We start from the raw sequence: 19,834 nt of genomic DNA on the forward strand, positions 1-19,834 counted from the left end.
GCATGCAGTGTGCTTCCTGTAATGCGAGGCCCAGGGCAGCCCCTCTGGAGCCACACGGAGCGAAGCGCTGTGTAGTGTCTGTGTGGGGTAAAGAGCACTGTCAGAGGCCCCAGAGATGTCCATACCGCCCAGGAGTGACCTGATCTTGGGTGAGCTGATGTCACCTCTGCAGACCTCAGCTTATCTTGTCTGAGAAATGGCTGTAACAAGGCCCTCTCCGCGGGGCTGGCAGAAGGTCACCTGTGCTCGTAGTAGACTGTAAAGGTAAGAGGTTATCGTTGCTGTCATTGTCATTATTAGGGCAGCGTGGACATTCTCAGGCTGACCCTCCAGAGTGAACTGACAGGAGATGAACTTGAACGCATAGCTCAGCAGGTATCGAGGTTTCTGGTGGGGTGAGGCCTCCTCCCTCATCCAGTCCTCCCTCCTTGCTGCCGCCCCCTGTCTCCGCCCCCTGTCTCCGTGCTGGCTAGAGCATCTCCCTTCAGACACCCCAGCTGCCCTCGGTATTGTGCTCTGCTTCGGGGGATGGGGAGACCCCCCACTAATATTAAAACTAACCTGCAATTTCTACTAATTTCCCCTGTCCTGTGTTCTTGCTGCTGTGTGGCTTCTGGTAGAGGTTCTGAAGTGAATTTTTGGAGATGAAAATCGGACTAACCCTTCAAGTCTTTTGAGGAGCGGTTCTTGTGCATTGGCTGAGGGGCAAAAGGTCTGTGCTTGTCATGTGATTTCTGAGCCACTTTTCTCTCTCTTTCTGGCAGGCGGGCAGGAAGACCTATGCCATGGTGTCCGGCCGCTCAGCCGGGCATTCTCTGGCCTCGGAACTGGTGGAGTCCAATGATGGACATGAAGAGATTATTAAGGTAAGCTTAGCTCACCTCCACTGTTTCTGCTCCACTCCATCCCCCTGCAGACACCTGGAAGGGAAAGGCCAAAGAGAGCTTGTGGTTTGACTAGGAAGAACCAGACCCACGATGCTAGTTCCTGGCCATCTCTTGGAAGAATCTTAATGAACACCAAGGGACCACAGTCAATCTGTAGTGACTTTGGTGCAACCCAGCCCCAGGCATGGGGATGGGTGGAATGACCTTTCGAGGTGTCACCCACTGGCCATATTTAGCTGCTGGAAGTTGTGAAGACAGGTGGGAAGTGTGTTTATGGAACTTATTTTTACATATTAGAACAATTTTTGTTATTTCTTTTTTAAAAATAGCCTTTTGAGATATAATTCACATACCATGCAATTCACTTAGTTAAAGTGTACAATCCAGTGGTTTTCAGGCTGTTCACAAAGCTGTGCAACCACCACCACTATTAATTTCAGAACATGTTCAGTCACCCCTTCTAGCTCCTGGCGATCATCAGTTTACCTTCTGTCTCTACAGATTTGCCCCTTCTAGACATTTTGTATAAATGGAATCACACAACACGTGGCCCTTTGTGTCAGGCTTCTTTCACTTAGTACGGAATTTTTAGGGCTCAGCCACGCTGTAACTTATATCAATGCTTACTGCTTTTAATGGCTGAATCATATTCCCTTGAATGAATAGATCACATTTTGTTACCCATTCATCAGTTGATGGACATTTGGGTTGTTTCCACTTACTTGCTTTTATGAATAATACTGCTATGAATATTCATGTACAAATCCTTGGGTGAACATACGGTTTCAATTCTCTTGATGATACCTAGCAGTAGTGAATTTGCTAGGTCATATGGTAATTCTATATTTAATCTTTTGAGGAACTACCAGACGTTTTCCCAAAGCATCTGTTCCGTTTTACATTCCCACCAGCAATGTATGAGGGTTCCAATTTCTGTAAATCCTCACTAGCATTTGTTACTGTCCATCTTTTTGATTATAGCCAGCCTAGTGGACATGAAGTGGTATCTTGTTGTGGTTTTAATTTGCGTTTCCCGAATGATATCTTTTCATATGCTTATTGCCCATTTGTATATTCAGATCCTTTGCTCATTTAAAAATTCATTTGTGTTTTAATTTTTTTTTTAATGGAGGTACAGGACCTTGTGTATGCTAAGCACACGCTCTACCACTGAGCTATACTCTCCCCTCATTTGTGTTTTAATTGCTGAGATATAAGGGTTCTTTTATATGTTCTGGATACTAGACCCTTACATGATTTAGAAAAATATTTCCCATTCTGTGGATTTTTCTTCTTTTTTTAAACTTTTGAAAAAAATTGAAGTACAGTTGATTTACAATATTGTACTAGATTCAGGTGTACAGCTTAGTGATTTGGTTATACATATATATGTATATATCTATATGTTTTTTTGAACTTTCTTGATGATGTCCTTTGAAACAAGTTTTTAATTTGGGGAGATCCAATTTATATATATTTTTTCTTTTGTCACTTTTGCTTTTGGTGTTGTATATAAGGAGGCTTTGCTTAACCCTAGGTCACAAAGATTTATTCCTATACTTTCTTCAGAGAGTTAGTTTTAGATCTTATGAATAGGTCTGTGATCCACTTTGGGTTAATTTTTGTGTATGTTGTGAGGAAGGGGTCTGACTTGATTCTTTTGCATGAGGATGTCCATTTTCACCAACATCATTTGTTAAAAAGACTGTTCTTTCCCCGTTAACTTTTCTTGGCACCCTTGTTGAAAATCAACTGAGTGTATTTTTATTATATTATTATTATTTCTGGACTCTCATGTGTATTACATTGGTCTACATGTCTGTCCTTAGGTCTGTCCCACATTATCTTGGTTACTATTGCTTTGTAATAATTTTGTTCTTTTTCAGGATTGTTTTAGCCATTCAGGATCCTTTGCATTTCTGTATGAATTTTTTTTTTTAACGGAGGTACTAGGAATTGAACCCAAGACCTTGTGCATGCTAAGCATGCATTCTACCACTGAGCTATACCCACCCTACCCCACGTGAATTTTAGGATCAGTTTGTCAGCTTCTGCAAAGAAGCCAGCTTGGATTTTGACAGGAATTGTGTTGAATTTGTAGTTCAACTTGGGGAATATTGCCACCTTAACAATACTAAGTTTTTCAATCTGTGAAAACAGATGTTTGTTTACTTCTTTAGGTCTTTTATTTCTTGTTCCAGTTATGTTCTGTAATTTTCAGAATACAAGTTTTGGACTTTGTTAAATTTATTTCTAAGTTTTTTCCCCCAGTTTGTAGCTATTATAAATAGAATGGCTTTTGAATTTCGTTTTTGGATTGTTCATTGCTAATGTATGGAGTCACAACTATTTTTTGTATATTGATCTTGTATCCTTCCTTTAATGAATAATGTTGCTATGAATATTCATGTACAAGTTTTGGAGTGAGCATATGTTTTCAATTCTCTTGATACTACCTAGCAGTAGTGCAGTTGCTAGGTCAGATGGTAATTCTATGTTTAATCTTTTGAGGAATTTCCAGACATTCTTATATGAATATTCTATATACACGATTATGTCATCTACAAATAGTTTTACCTTTTCCTTTCCAATCTGGATGCCTTTAATTAATTTTTCTTACTCAGAGTCATTACATGGCCTTTGAAGAAAGTAAAACCACGCCATAATTCTATCAATGTAATCACTGTTATAGTGTATCCTCTTGGACATTTTCCTATACATATGTGTTTTTTTAAAATTATATTATATACTCTATTCTACAATTTGCTTGTCCCCCCACCTTTAATGGTACTTTGTAACATCTTCTATATCCATAAATGACTGTATAATATTCTATTATGCACATACCATAGTTTATTTAATCTTCCATTGTTGGATATTTTATTTCCATTTTTTGCAACCACAAACAATATATTTTCTTGAGCATACATGTTACTAACTTGTGCATCTGATTTATTTAATACAACTAATAAAGAAATATTTTCTAAATTGAAAAAGATTCAAGCACGATATACAGAGAAAAATGTGTAAATCCCCTTAAACAACCCCCTTTCCGTGATTTACTTACATGCATGTGAGTGTTGTGCTAGTTCAGATAAACTTGTTTCGTTAGGATACGTTTCCAGAGGTAAATTTGGCGGGTCAAAGAGTAGATCTGGTTTTAAGTCTTCCAATTAGAATCACCAGATTGCCACCCAGAAACGTGGTGAACAGTTTACCCTCTTAACCAGCTGTGTAAGAGACTGCCTGTACACAGTTAATTTAACTGGAGGTTTTCCTAATGAAGTGGTATTGTTTCACTTATTTTCAGGTGTACTTGAAGGGGAGGTCTGGAGATAAGATGATCCATGAGAAGAATATTAACCAGCTGAAGAGTGAGGTCCAGTATATCCAGGAGGTGGGCACCCCTTCCCTTTGTGGAAGTGACCTAGGTCATTTCTCTGAACCTCACATTTTTTTAGCTCCCTTCTTTGTAGGTTCTGACTTTCTCCCTTCTGCTCCCTTCCTGTCTCCAAAATGCCATAATGTCCCTTCATGTGTCAAATAGCATTTCTGACCCTTCCATTAATCAACCAGTTCATTGATCACCAGCTACTTATTAAACACCATGCACCTAGAGCTATGCCCCAGGCACCCTACCTAAAATTGCCAGCCTTGGTTCCCCACTTTTTTAACCCTCGCCCTGGCTTCATGTTTCTATGGCACTTGTCACTATATAACATATTACATGCTTTATTTATTTATATTTTGGGTTGTGTGTCTCCCCAACTAGATGTTAGATCCACCAGGGCAGGGGTGTTATTATTCTGCTGCTGGTGTAGGAGGGACTGGGCTGCAGCCCCGCTTGACTAGAGGCTCTCCTCCCCCGAGCTAGTGCTTAGAACAGTATGTGACTCAGGAGTATGGGTTGTGGGTAGACACAAAGGCGTGGCGTTGGTGTGGGTGGTCTCTTTCCCAAAACTAAAGCCTCTTGCCCTCCCCTCCCAGGCCAGGAACTGCCTGCAGAAGCTCCGGGAGGATATAAGTAGCAAGCTTGACAGAGATCTGGGAGATTCTCTCCCTCAACAGGAGATCCAGGTAATAGGAAATGGTCCATGATTGGGTTCCCACTGAGGACCCCACTGGTGCGGTTGTGCCGACAGTTCCATTTACCAGTCACCCAGTGGGTGCTGAGTCTAATACCACTGCCAGGAAAGGTGAGAACACAGGTGATGCTGGCTTCTCTCCGCACTCACAGCCCTGTCAGGGCTCTCCAGAAGATGGGCACTTGTGTTTACACAGGTCAGCCTATGTACAAGCACACCCGTTCCTAAAACATGTACAAAAATTGAATTTATATAAGTAAAACTATTGTTGAATTATTGCCAAACCTCTTAATCTTTAAGGATTCTGTGATCAATCTTCTTGTAATGCAAAGCCTTCTAAAGCAGAAAATTACCTATAAATACAAACTTCTCAGAAGCTGATCTTGCGTGACATGGGCGGTGCCTGTAGTGTGCACTGGAGGTCTTGGTCCTTGTCTGTCACTCACCTGTGTCTGTGGCTGTCTCTGCCCAGGGACGGGAAGCTCCTCCGGGCTAGGGTTTACCTTCCCCTGTCTCTGGGTCCCCACACCCCAGCCCAGCGTCTGGGACACACAAGAGCATCAGTAAATGTTTGGTAGACTAAACTGGGATGGATGATCCTAGGATCCTGCTTTTCAGTTTTTCTAAAATTTGAGGCTAGAAGAGTCCTCAGGGGAGCAGAAGTGTCTCTTTTGTGACTTCACTCTCGCTCCCTTAGATTCCGAGTCCTGTCTCCCTCATTTGCATTCGGTTTGGGCTGGGTATTCCTTCTTGGGAGCCCCTGCCCTCGCTCTCCCGATGGGAACGGTGACCTAGCAGCCGGTGCCAGTGGTGTTCCTCTTCGTCTTGGACACGTGATAGGCTTGGCTGGTGGCTTCCCTCTAATTCATCTTGCTTTGGCTGCCTGAGCTCACATCTGGCTGGTGGGAGGTGCTCCGTCCGGTGACTGAAGAACCTAATGAGCTCAGAGCCTGGCCCAGAAATCCAGGCCCCTTGTTGGCACAAACCAGCAGTCACATGATGACTAATCAGGCTTTGACTTGGAAAGAATTGCAGCAAATGCCGCTTATTCTTTTGATTTATGCTTTGTCAAACCTTGTCAGGATCCCCAAGGGGCAAGGGAAACTCTGTGTCAGGCAGTTTCTCGTATTTCCTGGGCTGTGAGGAATGGGCCTGCACACTTTCCAGTCTGCTGGAGGGTTTTAGCCTGAGGTTTCCTTCCTCCTCCCTGCAAGGCTAGAGTGTTCCCTCCCAAGGCTGTGCACATTTCTCCACTGCCTCTTTCCTCTTTTCCTACAGAGCACTAGAAGTTTCCCTTCCCTTCCCTTCCCTTCCCTTCCCTTCCCTTCCCTTCCCTTCCCTTCCCTTCCCTTCCCTTCCCTTCCCTTCCCTTCCTTACTCTTTCTTCCTCCCCTCCTTCCCTCTTGTCTTGTCTTCTCCTTTTTCTCTTTTCTTTTTATCTAAGATTTGAGCTCTTAGAAGAATCATGTTTCAAAGTTGATTGCTTGGGACTGTTTTCATTACCAATTTTATTTTTCTTGATCAACAGGTGGTGCTAGAAAAGCCGAATGGCTTCAATCAAAGTCTCCCGCCCGAGGTAGGTAACCAGCAGGAGAGTGGTCACCACCGCTTAGCCAGGAGGCGGGGAAATCCTCCTTCCTGGGCTTTCTGTTTATTGCTTTCTCTCTCTCACGAAATAGGAAAGTAATTTTTACTTGCTGTAGAAATTCAAACACAGGAGGAAAAATGGAAACTCTCCTTGCCCAGTCCCACTCCTTAGTCGGTTTCGTAGCGTGGTGGTTATCACGCTCGCCCGGCCCAGTCCCACTCCTTGGGAGTATCCACGGTCAACAGACTGAAGTGGGTGATCCTTTTAGAGCGGTGCTCCTCAGCCTCCACTGAAGCCCACTGGAATGGCCTCGGGAGCCTGAGTGGATGCGGTACCTGTGTGCCATCCCTGGAAGCTGTCATCTAACTGGTCTGAGATGTGGCCTGGGCATCAGGTCTTTTAAAAAGCTCTTCAGATAATTCTGATGCTTAGCCAAAGTTGAGCACCAATGTTCTAGAGTGTTTTCTATGCAGACAACCATATTTAAAAGCCATATGTGTGTGTCTGTGTATTTTATATATATGTATATATGTATGCATGTATAAATGTATGTATATAATATACATATACTTTTCACAAATACAGGGTGATGATAAATACATTATTTCTTGCTTGCTTTTTTATTTTTTAAACTGAATAGTTTATTATAGCCTTTCCATATTTGTATGTGTAGATCTACCTTAATTTTTAATTAACAGCATAGTATGTGTAAAAGTACATAGCTGTAATTTTTTTAATTCTCCCTCCCAGCTTTATTGAAGTATAACTGACAAACAAACCTAGCTGTACTTTTTAAAAAATGACACTTGTTATATTTTTTGTGGTTATATAATAACACAAGACATGTCTATTGTACAAAATTAGGGGATTTCAGAAACACAGAAAAGTGACAAAAGAGAAAAATAACCAATTGTAATCTATGCAGAGAAAAACCAGTCTGGTGGAATTTCCTTTGTTTTTCCTTCAATGAGACTATGTATTTATAATATTGAGATTAGACCTTATTATACAGCATTTCTTTGTATGTGTGTCTTTGCTTGGGCAGGTATTTTTTGGATTGGGTTTGTTTGGCCCTCAGGTATAGAGCTGAATCAGACCTTCCCATCAGTTCAGGGCTCATTAACAGCATTGGTCCCATAAAGGCTTTCACTGGATTTACTTTTTTTTTTTTTGTCCCCACCACCAAAACGCAGTCACTCTAACATATTCAATATATGATTTAAATATGCCTATGAGATTTTTTTAAAATTTTCATACTGGACTTGAGCTGTATTTCTGTTTTTTCTTTTTTTAGCCCACACCGTGTTTTTAGGATCTGCCTACATTGCTGTGTTAAAATCTAGTTTGTTATCTCTAGCTCCTACATGTAAAGTTTTTGAACTCCCTTTTTTCTCTTCATACTATATCATGAAATTTTTCTGTGTCATTAAATACCCTTATGAGAACATCATCTGAAATAAGCACATAACAGCTGTGCTCCGGGAGCCTTTTAAGTCGTTCTCCCCTGTCCAGCAGCGGAGGCGCGGGTGTAGGGGACCTGACCGCAGAGCTTATCAACGACTGCATTCAGAAGGTTGTGGTTCCAGCCACTCACTTTAGATGTGCAGTTTGGATTTTTCCCTTCCCCTGAATCACCGTATTTGGCAAACATGCTGTTGGCAACAAGTTATTATAACACCTGGTTATCTGCTCCACCTTCCTTCTCACAAGCTCCAAGCCCTACCAGATATTATCTTACTTAGTTTTGAGACAGCCTGTAAGGCAGGGCGTGGTCAGGAGTCGCCTCACTGCTGCCCAGGTTGAGAAAGAAGGCCCACGGGACTCTGATAATGCAGCACCTGGGACCCCATCCCCTCCTTCCATTTGAGCTCTGTGCCCTGGATGGAAGGCGCTGCTGCTTCCCACTGAGCAAGGCAGGGAGAGACCGTGTCACAGTCACAGGGAACTGGTAGCTGAAAGGCGGCAGGGGTGGGGCCGAGACCCCACATGTCAGCTCTGCCCTAACCACCAAGCCACGATTGGGTGTGTCTGGGGAGAGACTCACAGTAACCTCAGTGAGGCACCTTTTCCTACATCGAAGTAGGTTCCTGGACTTACTGGGTGCTTTTGCCCTAAACCTGCCCGTCTGTCAGTAACTCTTTATCTGCTGATCTGTATGCTAGGTGCAGAGAGCAACAAAAGACATGCCTTGGGGACGCACCCCTTGTGATGAGTGTGGCACAGTCCCTGCCCTTGGGGAACTGTGGTCCAAAGGGGAACGTGATCCCTGCTCTCAGAGAACTCCAGTCTGTTGGAAGCAGGACACACACACACACACACAAGGATGGCATAAACATGTTGATTCACGCATAAAGGTTGCAGTGTGTCCTAAGATAATGAGGTGATTGGAAGCTAGTTGAGTTCTTTAGGATATGAAGAGAGAATGTCTTCATAGGAATAACTCAGAACTCCTGGGTGCCTAAGACTGACTGACTTTCCTCTTGTGTGATGTGAATTCTTTTGTGAGGGTGGTCTGGACAAAAAGGTCCAAGCAAGTGTGTGTTGTGGGAGGACGTTCTGTTACCAAGTCACAAATGTGGTGGCTTCACTATCCGTTCCCTGCCTGGGCTGTAGGTGGATACCTGTATAAACGGAGATGTCGAGAGCTTGAGGAAGACTGTGCAGGACTTGCTTGTCAAGCTGCAGGAGGCTGAGCAGCAGCGCCAGTCAGACCGTGCAGGTTTTGAGGTGAGATGTGGGATTTGGGGAGAGGGTGCCCCAAGGGTTGGGCCACTGGATGGCTGGATGCCATCAACTGGGAAGGTGAGGCCTTGAGGCCTGCGGGCAATTCCTTTCTGCTTTGCTCTTTCCTGGATATTTATAGCTTTGCTGTCCAAGGCTAGCCCACAGTTCGAAGGTCAGCTTTTGAGCCTCTGGCCTCCTGGAGTCGAGTGGTGGCGCTGGTCTGGGATGGCAAGTAATTCAGAAGCCCTTTCTGTAAGTACCATGGTCAGAACTACTGGGCTCTAAGCACTGTGCAGGCAGGGAATGTTGCCATCAAGTTCACCACTGCATCCCCAGTGTCTGGGACAATACCTGGCTTCAGCGGGGTGCCTCTGAGGTGTGGACCGGATGAGTGGATGAATCGGTGTGGTCCTAGGAAGAACTGTGCTGGTGGAATCAGGGGACTTTACATCCAGTCATGGCTATACTACACAGAGCTCTGTGATCTTGAGTATCTCAATTATTATTATAAAAGTAATACTAGATTATTATAGAAGGTTAAAAGAATACAAAATAGAAGGCCTCCCAGTATTAAAAGTGTGTGAGGTCTTCCATGCTTCCCAGAAAATTCTTGGAGTATAAGATGAGGGACACCAGGCAAACTCGGGGCAGTTTTCGTAACTGCTCGATGTGAGAGTAAGCGTCTGTTACCTGCGATTGTTCCCCCCACGTAAAGTACTTTCTAGGGCATAAATATGTGATGATAGACGTCTGCCCTGCCCAGGCTTGCCAGGGGCTGGTGGAAAGGGGAGTCCCAGCCTAAAGTCTTCTCTTTCATGGACTCAGAGAATTTCTGAGAAGTGTTTTGAGGGTGAGGACCAAGGGCAGTGAGAATGACCAGCTGTCTCAAGAGTAGTTGAAGTCTTACTTGAGCAAGTGATTTAACCTCCCTAACCATCAGTTTCAACTTTTATAAAAAGGGGTCATGAATTTCACAAGATTGTTGTGTGGATTGAGTGAGGTAATATGTGTAAAGATATTTATTACTTAGAAGGGTTTAGAAATAAAAAATATGCTGTATTTTTCTTAGTGATCAGTTTCACAAGTGGGTTTTCCTAAATAATTTGAACTTAGGGTAACACTAGGATTAGTCTGGGCTCAGAACGAAGTAGCCGTGCAGTGAAGGAGTTCGTCGTGTCTACTTCAGATTCCACAACTTGGACGATTCAGTTGCTGATGAATGAGCTCAGCTGTCCTCTGCCTTCTTGGAGCAGAATGGGAGGAAGGGGAGGCTGGGGCTGTAGCACTGACTAGACTGAAACTTTGGGAGGAAATGTCTACACCAAGAAGCATTGTAAAGTGCAGTGGTTGGTTTTGTCAGCACCCAGAGGGCTCTGCCAGCCCTGGGTTTCAAAGCTTGAGCAAAAGTGTACTGAGTAATAAAAAGCCCAGGGCTTGAAGGGCCCTGACAGCTGTGAACCACGAGCCCATGGCTTCTTATGAGGGGCTGCCCTTTAAGCCATGGCACTTAGCACCCACCTGTGGTAGGAGACACTCCTCGCTCCTCGGGTTGCTCCCACTACTGGGGTAGGTTGCCACACCCTCTTATGATTAAGAGGTTCCCTTAGGGCAGGACTGGCTGGAGCTATGGGACAGCTGTGGCAGGGGAGTGTTTTTTTATTTTTTTTCCCTCTGTGATTCTACAGCTGGGTGTGAGGATGGCCCATGGCCCGTTAATGCTATGCTCCAAGCACACATCATCCTGGGTGCAGTGTTTACATACAGAAATGAGAGGCCTGTGTGTACGTTCCTGCCCATGGGGCTGGCCTGTTCCAGCCTAATCTGGGACGTTTGAAGGCTTTTCTCAGTCTCTCCTAGTGAATTAGACTTTCTGGTCTCCTTTTCTGAACCTAGAGGGTGGGAAGGGTAAGGCTGTCAGTTACCATGAAGACAACCTGCCGTGAAGCGTACATTTCTCGTCCTGCCGGCTCCTGGCCTTCAGGAAGGATTTGCAGCGAGTTTGCTCTGGACAGGGCTGGTGCGCAGCATGGACACGTCTCATCACACCTCATCCTGTGCTTTACTTTCTCCTCCCTGATAACGACTTTGGCAGGAGCCAGACAAACTGGTTGCTGGTGTTCTGTTTTACCAGGGCTGGTTAGGCTTTCTGAAGGTCACCTGGATTCTTTTTTAGTAATTGATTGAGGAGTCAGTGTAGGGTAACTGGGAAGCATTGAAATGGATGATGAAGTAACCGGGTTCTAGCACTGGTTCTGCATTCACTGGCTGTGTAGTCTTGAATAGGTCAGTTGATCTTTAGGTGTGAAAGGAGAGGGTTGGACTAGATGAACGTTAATTCCATTCATGACGTTACGGAGCAGTGACCGTGTGCTGGGTGCTGGGCTGCACTCTGGAAAGGTCATGGTGCCAAAGGTCTCCGCTGTCAGAAACGGATGGTCGCCTGGGGGATGCACACAGTGACCAGGCAGAATCGGCTCAGTGCTGTGAGAGGGAAGGGCTGTGCGTCCTCTGTGGCCGCACAGAGGAAGCTCAGGCTCCCTGGAAGAAGGGGTGTCTAAGCTGGGGTCTGAAGGGTAATTAGGAGTTGGCAAAATGCATGTGGGAGGAAAGGAGGCAAGTTCTTACTTTTCTTCACTCTCAATTCTGTTTCTGTTCTTTTCAAATTGGCTTGCCGTGTTTGACAAAGAGCAGGTTCTTCCCGGTGTCTAGCGGCCCTTCCAGATGCCCGTCTGGCCTTTGTGTGCACGCTGCCATGTTGCTTGAAGTGAGGGCGAGGAGGAGGGGGAGGCAGAAGAAAGAGTGTGGAGATATCCTTTCCTGGATTCTTCGCGTTTGCACTAGGAGGAAAGCCGCAACACTGGGTGAAGCTTGGGTGGTACTGGAGGGCTGCTGGGGATGCTGGAGAATCAGCCACCTGGAAAGTGGAAAGTCTGTGGGTTCCAGGTGTCACTCTAAAGTAGAGCTCAACTACTGTGGAGAACAGTATGGAGGCTCCTTAAAAAATTAAAAATAGTTACACTATGGTCCAGCAATCCCACTCCTGGGCATATATCCGGAGAAAACTCTAATTCAAAAAGATACATGCAGCCCAATGTTTATAGCGGCACTTTTTATAATAGCCAAGACCTGAAAGCAACCTAAATATCCATCAACAGATGACTGGATAAAGAAAATGTAGTGTGTGTGTGTGTGTGTGTGTGTGTGTGTGTGTGTGTGTGTGTGTGTGTGTGTGGTGAAATACTACTCAGCCATAAAAAGGAATGAAATCATGCCATTTGTAGCAACATGAATGGACCTAGAAATTATCATACTAAGTGAAGTAAATCAGACAGAGAAAGACAAATATCCTATGGATATCACTTATATGTGGAATCTAAAAAAATGACACAAACTTATTTACAAAACAGGAGACTCACAGACATAGAAAACAAACTTATGGTTACCAGGGGGAAGGGAAGAGGGCGGGATAAACTGGGAGTTTGGGATTGGCATATACAAACTACTTGGTATGGAATAAACAACAAGGTCCTAAGGTATAGCACAGGAAACTATATTTAATGGCTTGTAGTAACCTGTAATGAGAGAGAATATGTGTATATGCATAAGTGAATCACTGTGCTGTACACTGGAAACTAATATAACATTGTAAATCAACTATACTTCAATAAAATTTTTTTTTAAAACCCAAAAAACAGAACAAAAGAAAAACAACAACAAAAAAAGCAGGGCTCAATCACCTGGAAGTGGAGTTAACCTGCTGCTTCCCGAGTGGGCGATGGCGGTGTGCTTTTCAGGCTTGCCTCTCTTCTCCCATCACCGCACCCAGGCTCCTGGGTTCTTTTCTAAGGCTTTTATCCATGTTCCCCGCCACCCGCCATGTTCCCCACCTATACTTAACACATCCCCATCCTGTGTCACAGGTCACACTCAGCCAGTACCAGAGAGAAGCAGAGCAGAGTCACGCAGCCCTCCAGAGAGCGGAGGACAGAGTGGAGCAGAAGGAGGCAGAAGTCGGGGAGCTGCAGAGGCGCTTGCTGGGAATGGAGACGGTAACGTAGGAGCCTTGCTGATCAGCACCCAGGCTCCTGGGCAGGGAGGCACCCTGGGACGGACTGAGATGGTTGCAGAGACTCTCCTTCTCTGAGCAGCTCCAGAAAATCACACTTCACAGCTTCCTTTGGCAAATACCTTCCAGTACCTTTCTCCATCCCACTAGCCCTTGATGCCTAGAGTTGAACCCATTTCCATTTTAGGCAGTTCCTGGGCAGCTGCCCTTTGGCTTTGGCAGACAGCTCTCAGGGAGCCACTCAGCCTGGTTTCTCGGGGCTTGGTAGCCATAGCTGGCAGGTGGGCCTGGGTAATGCAGGGCCAGCCTCTCCCTCCGGGCAGCTGGGTGAGGCTGAGAAGGTTCTGTGTGCTGAGGGTGGGAAGGGTTGTCCCTAACAAGGGAGGGCGCCCCATCAAACCAGCTTGGCCTGCTGCTTGTTGGCAGCTGTCCCACGCCTAGTACCCATTTCACCCCAGTGCAGAAACGGTTGCCTTCTCCTCATCTGAGATTTTTCTTTCCCTTGGTCCCTTCAGGAGCATCAGGCCTTACTGACAAAGGTCAAGGAAGGGGAGACAGCCCTGGAGGAACTTCGGAGCAAGAATGGTGACTGCCAAGTAGAACAAGAAAAGTAAGGGCCCTTGTTCTCCGTGGAGTTGGGGTGCAGGGAGGGCGCAGACCTGGGGAAGGAGCTGGTGCTGATGTCAGATCTTCCAGCTCTGACTCACTGTGTGCCTGCTCGGGGTGGGGCCCTGCCCACGGAGATACTGTCTGGGAGGCTGCCATCTCCGAGGAGTTCATCTTCCGTGGAGTAACAACCCAAAGAAAAGGCTTTTACAGTGTCAGAGCCAGAGTCAGTGGGAGCTGGTGAAGCGTCTGCCGTCATGGTACATCGTTGTATGGTTGTTACACTGTGGAAGTGGCATTATTCCACCATAGTTTACTCCCCTCAAACCAAAAGCAGCTCTAAACTACCTGAGGGAAAAATCGAATAACTTCCTCACATACCATGCTAATGAAAATGACAGTGAGCACCTTCGTGGAGAGATCCTTAACCTGCTTTTATCTGAAACGACCCAAACACTGAGACCCACCTGTCAGTGGTGGCACACAGGGGATCACTGAGATCCTTTCTACTCCGGAGTTAGAGTGGTTTACAGATTCCTCTGGTCAGAGGGGATCAGAGACCCCAGACCAGTGAAACCTACAGAGCAAAGATTGAGCCGCTCTTAGACCTTCAAGAATTTAGAAGTCCTTTATGCTGTTGGCAATTAATTTATAAGATCTCAAGTGGTTAATCACATTTAACATTAGCATATTGGTCTGGTCTTTGTTGTATAAGTTGGACCTTTCTAAGTTCAGCAGATGTTACCTGGAGGGCCTTCAAAAGAATTCCAAGATGAACAGACATGATCCTTGCCTTCTTGGACCCTTCAGTCTCCTGAGGGCATTTTCTCTGCTTTGGGATAACCTCGATCGAGGCCTGCCTGACATGGAAAATGCAGACATCTTATTGTAGTGTTCTTTCAGGCTCAGTTTCATGGCAGAATTGCTGTTAAGTTACTCAGCTCCCTCCTCAGTGGTGGAAGTCCTCACGGGCAGGTGACCAAGAGGAAGGAGCAAGAGAAACAAAAAAGAGCAGATAATCCAAAACCGAGACTTGGGAATGGCAAGTGGTAGCTATGCATCAAAAATGCTGACTTTCTAAATAAAAGGAGACTGAGAAGTGGGGCACCAGAGAGCTGAGGATGGAAACTTAGAATGTTTGAAGCTTAGGAAGGATGAGTTGGGGGGCTCAGATTGTGTAGTCCCCTATGCCGAGCACCACCCACCTTCTAGCAGCAGGCACTGGTCTGCTTCCTCAGGCAGAACCAGACAGTAATGGGTACCAGCAATCCTTCAGAGCTCTGAGCTCCGGGGCACTCTCCTTGGCCACCTGACCTTTGGAGATCTTGACCAGTTTGCTTAGAAGATGCAAAGGTAACAGCAAGTGTCCAGAAATTGGGAGACTCAGAAACGGACTTGTGTGAAGAGGCTTTAAGGGTCCTCAAATCTATCTTCCTCTTGATATAAAATCCCTGCCAACAGCGAGATGGTCTTGTGTATTGTAATCCCAGCTCCTACTTGAATGAGGCTGTGCACTTTCTGACAACTTTAATACTGAGAAAGTCTTCCTGTGTTAAGAACTGCTTCCTTGGAACATCTACCCTTTAGCTCTAGTTTTACCTGTAGGGCTCTCCAGAATGACTTATCCTTTCTAACCTTCTGAGCCTCAGTTCCCTCATTTGGACTAGGTGGTCTCTAGGGATGCTTCTGATGTGGTGTTCTGAGGTATCCCGCCACCCACTCCTCACAGCAGACCACTGGGGAATCACACCTGATCAAGACCCCCCCGAGCCCGAGGCCCTGGCTGAGACTGGGTAGACAAAGCATCATTTCCCCTTGCCTCAGCTTCTGGTCTCAATCCCCAGGGCTGCGAGCCTGGAAAAGGAAGTGGCTGGTTTGCGGGAGAAGATCCACCACTTGGATGACATGCTTAAAAGCCAGCAGCGGAAAGTCCGGCAAATGATAGAGCAGGTAGGTGGGGTCAGATCTTCCCCTGCTTTGGGTTCCTCCTCTGGAAGTCACTGCGTTGAGTCTAGCCCTGTTTTCCTGTCAAGTCTACATCTTTATTTATTTATTCTCTTGAGAATCTTGGCTTATATCCATAAGTGTCCCATAAAACATTTATAGCTACTGATGACTGGGTTTGGATGGTTGGGATTTGCTCTTCTCCCATCTTTCCCCTACATTTTTGGTCATGTTCCTTGTGCTTTCCCGTGGGACAAGAAGGGAAAGGTTAGTCTCTTACACTTTGAAGGGTGCTGGCAAATGAATAATTAAGTCGCAATAAACTCGCTTATCTGTGTGTAGATGATCAACCTTTGCACCTCATGGCAGATTTCTCAGCCTTCCCCTGCCTGAGCTTTAGGGTGGCGTATGGTATCCTATCAGAATATGACGTTTTGTAGAATTGTTTTGAGAACTTCAGACCCCTAATTGGGAGGGCATCGTTGCTGCACGTCAGCTCCAGGAGGGCTGGGTTTTGTCTGTCTGGTTCATGGGGTTTCTAGAGACAGGGCCTGTCATACAGTAGCACTCAATTAATATTTCTGGAATGAATACATAATTTGTATTTCCCAAAGTCAAATGGAATGGTTTCTGGAATCAACCATTATTTTGGACTATCAGGGTGGTGTTCCCCTCACACCCCCTGCCCCCACACCCAGGATAAGCAAGAGTTTAACACTTGTTGAAATGAGGCATTTACAGACAAGCTGAGCACATCTCGCAAGCGGTGCAAAGCTCTGCCCTTTGTCTCTGCTGGCTCCCTCGACGGCGGGGCGAAGTTTGATGAGTGTGTCATGAGTCATTTCACAGTGAGCCCCGGTGTCTCCCACATCTTTGCAGCTCCAGAATTCAAAAGCTGTGATCCAGTCAAAGGACACCGCCATCCAGGAGCTCAAGGAGAAAATCGCCTACCTGGAAGCTGAGGTGAGTGCTCTGGGCAGCCCTGGGAAGGGAGTGGATGCTTGAAGAAAAGCCTGGATGTGAGGAAGGGGGAGATTCTGGAGGGGGGCTTGGTCCTGTCTAGCTGCTGCACAGAAGTGAGTATCTGGGGTGCTTGGTTGATCTTCATTTCAGCTGAGTAAATGTTTTCTGAGAACCTTCACGGAGTGGCAGACAATGGTAAGGCCTGTCCCTGCTCTGAAGGGATATATCCTCTTGGGGCGAGCCCGCGCTGTGGCGGCATGGAGGTCGCCCCTCATTCTGACTGTGTGGCCTTAACAGGGGCACTGACAGTGGAGCTGGGCTTTGAAGGATGAGGCCTTCCACAGGTGGCGTCCTTTTCATGACAAAGGCGACGGGCTGTTATTCTGGGTCTAGCTTCCGCTGTACCTCAGGGCCCTTCCTGTCCATTGACTGACTACCTGAGATTGCTTTGCAAGCATTGTGTGAAGATCCCAGGTAGCGAGGGAGCTAAAAGGAAACAGGAGACAGGGTTGTTCATCTCCAGGGAGTTTGCAGTCTAGACTTAGGGATAAAATACATTTTAAAAATCACCTAAGAATACTTTATAGAAAAGCATATGGACGAACAGAAGTAAATATCTCAACTGACTATAGGAAATTATTTGCAGTAATTGTATAGAGAAGGTATACAGGAGGTGATCAGTGTCGCACAGAGTTCTTGAGAGAACACCTCCTCGGGGAAGGAGACTGGAGGGAGAGCAGCCTGGAGTGGGGAGGATGTGGGGAGAGGGCGTCCTGGTGGCGGCACTCACAGTAGGGGCGGGGGTGACAGCAGCACAAACACAGCAGTGGAGAGACCAGAACGAGCCCGTTCAATGTGACAAAAGGCAAGGCAGAAAAAGGCCAGCTCTAACCTCGTAACCTGTGTTAACAGAATTTAGAGATGCATGACCGGATGGAACACCTGATAGAGAAACAGATCAGTTACGGCAACTTCAGCACCCAGAACCGGGCCAAGACTGAGAACCCGAGCAGGTGGGTCGTTGTGCACGGAGCCGGGCTCAGGTGGGAAGTGAAGGAGAGACGGGCAGAGGAGCCATGGGAAGGGAACGTTTAGTGCTGAGGCCAGGATGAGGCTCTGCTAAATCCAGCTTTATTCTCCCAGTCTCTAATTGGACCCATTCTCCACCTGAACCATTTTCTAACCAGGTTAGGGTAGAGCCTGATGCCATAACCCCACGGAGGCCCATGAAAGGCTGCTAGAGGTGCATGAACCCCCTGACATGGCAGCAACAATCATGAATGTGCAGTGAGTGCGTATTTCTAGGGAGAGGGCCTTTTGTTCCCAAGAGATTCACAAAAAGGTCCCAGACTTTGAAAAACTCAAGAATCACAGCCACAGCCACCCCTCAGCTGTTCAGCCACACCCTCTCTTTTCACCTGCCAGCAGACAAAAGTGCCTCTCCCCTAACCCTCTCTTAGACAGCGCTGACAATTACTGTTTCTGAGCATTAGAACCAAGAGATCAGCTGGCCCTGAAGTGTAGAATCAGGAGGCAGACTGGAGGGGCGTTTGTTTTTTTGTTAATCCAACAGTCTCATTACAAAAATAACCACAATGTGTGCAGCAGCAGAATTGGGAAGGACGCTGCCTGACTTCTGCCAGAGTGGGCAGCCCTGCTTCCCCACGGCCCTGCAGGGGCAGTCAGCCGCGCAGGGAGCCTCGGGGCAAGGTAGCAGGCAGAGCTCTGTCCGGGAGGCCTGGCCTTGGCTCGTTCTGTCCACTCTGAGCACCAACCACCCCCGCCCCCACCACCATCATGATGAATAGCTCAGATCAGGTCTCCCAGCACTGGGCATCCTCCCCGCCCTGCTCTTAGGTCCCCAGTGGGACAAACAGTGAAAGGTGGGCAACAACACAGCACTCAGCCTTTCCAACTTCCTTTTCAGCGTTAGGATAGCCAAGCCCCCCAGCCCTAAGCCCATGCCTCTCATCCGAGTGGTGGAAACATGAGCTGAAGAAGGAGCTGGATGCCGCCGTGGTTGCCACCTCTCGCCTGCAGAGGAGCCCACCACCCCTGGAGGCTGCTGGCCCTGACTCTGACCTCCCAACTGCTCCCTGGCTGCACCCCGGCTTGGGGTTCATGTGTCCCGCCGGTTCCAGATGCCTGTCCTCTGCACGCTGGGTGGACTGAGGATGACGCCCCTCTGGACACTGCGGCCTCTGGAGCCAGGGCAGTATCCTTGTTCCCGTAGTTACTGTTTCTCTCTGTAGCAGGGCCTCCCTTCTGTTATAGACTGGAGTTCGGCTGCCCCAGAAGCCAGGTCCTCAGTCGGAGGACCTCAGTGGCCCTAGGAGCTGGAAGCACAGATGTCCGAAGTGACTGGAGAGTGTCCCGGGGGAACGAAGTTCCTCCCGTAAACACAGATCAGTTCTTAGCAACAAACTGTTTGTTCTTCTACTTGCTCCACCCTCAGCCCATGCTGACCTGGGGCCTCTTCCAGATAGACAGTGGGGCTACCTGTCATGGCCTGGTCAGAGTCGATGAACCTTAACTTCAACTGGATGGGCTTGCCTTTTTGTGGTGGCGGGGTGGGGGGGGGGTGTCCTTCAGGGAGTAGCTCTTAGCAGAAAGAGTCTCTAAGGCCACAGACAGTTAGTGCGACTTCTCTCTGCTGTGAAGACTCCCAGAATCTTCTTAGGGTTTTCCCCCAAGTTGCAGTCTTCTTGACTCAGAGCCAAAAACTGTTTTCACTGGGTTACATCCATCTCAGCAAAACTCACTTGGTATTTATTTTGCTAACTTATTGGTGGTTTTGCTTACATCTCACAGCTGATTTAATACTAGAGATCTACAGCCTTCTCTTGCGGTGTTTGGACTTGCCCCACCCTGGGAAAAGTGTTCCCGCTGGAATTGTTGACTTCAGAATGGCATTGTTATAAATCTTTTTCTCTCTTTCCTCTGCCTGCTTCTTTTCCCTTCCTCCTCCAAA

General features: G+C 46.7%; 1 protein-coding gene across 3 annotated transcripts in view; it reads left to right on the forward strand.

Moving 5' to 3' along the window:
- The window catches only part of TUFT1 (tuftelin 1), a 36,757-nt gene extending 17,516 nt beyond the window's left edge, over positions 1-19,241 (forward strand). The window contains exons 2-13 of one of the 3 annotated variants that reach the window (XM_010958417.3): positions 301-375; positions 765-866; positions 4,198-4,284; positions 4,875-4,964; positions 6,501-6,548; positions 9,174-9,287; positions 13,205-13,333; positions 13,866-13,960; positions 15,801-15,906; positions 16,780-16,863; positions 17,776-17,876; positions 18,791-19,241. In XM_010958417.3, coding sequence (XP_010956719.1) covers positions 301-375; positions 765-866; positions 4,198-4,284; positions 4,875-4,964; positions 6,501-6,548; positions 9,174-9,287; positions 13,205-13,333; positions 13,866-13,960; positions 15,801-15,906; positions 16,780-16,863; positions 17,776-17,876; positions 18,791-18,854 — 1,095 coding nt within the window. In that variant the 3' untranslated portion in view covers positions 18,855-19,241. The remainder of the gene's footprint in view (positions 1-300; positions 376-764; positions 867-4,197; positions 4,285-4,874; positions 4,965-6,500; positions 6,549-9,173; positions 9,288-13,204; positions 13,334-13,865; positions 13,961-15,800; positions 15,907-16,779; positions 16,864-17,775; positions 17,877-18,790) is intronic. The other 2 variants (XM_010958419.3, XM_010958418.3) reach the window with 2 other exon arrangements.
- The last annotated feature ends 593 nt before the right edge of the window (positions 19,242-19,834 follow it).

The sequence above is a fragment of the Camelus bactrianus genome, chromosome 21 (genome assembly GCF_048773025.1).
Source record: "Camelus bactrianus isolate YW-2024 breed Bactrian camel chromosome 21, ASM4877302v1, whole genome shotgun sequence".
Lineage (NCBI taxonomy): Eukaryota > Metazoa > Chordata > Mammalia > Artiodactyla > Camelidae > Camelus > Camelus bactrianus.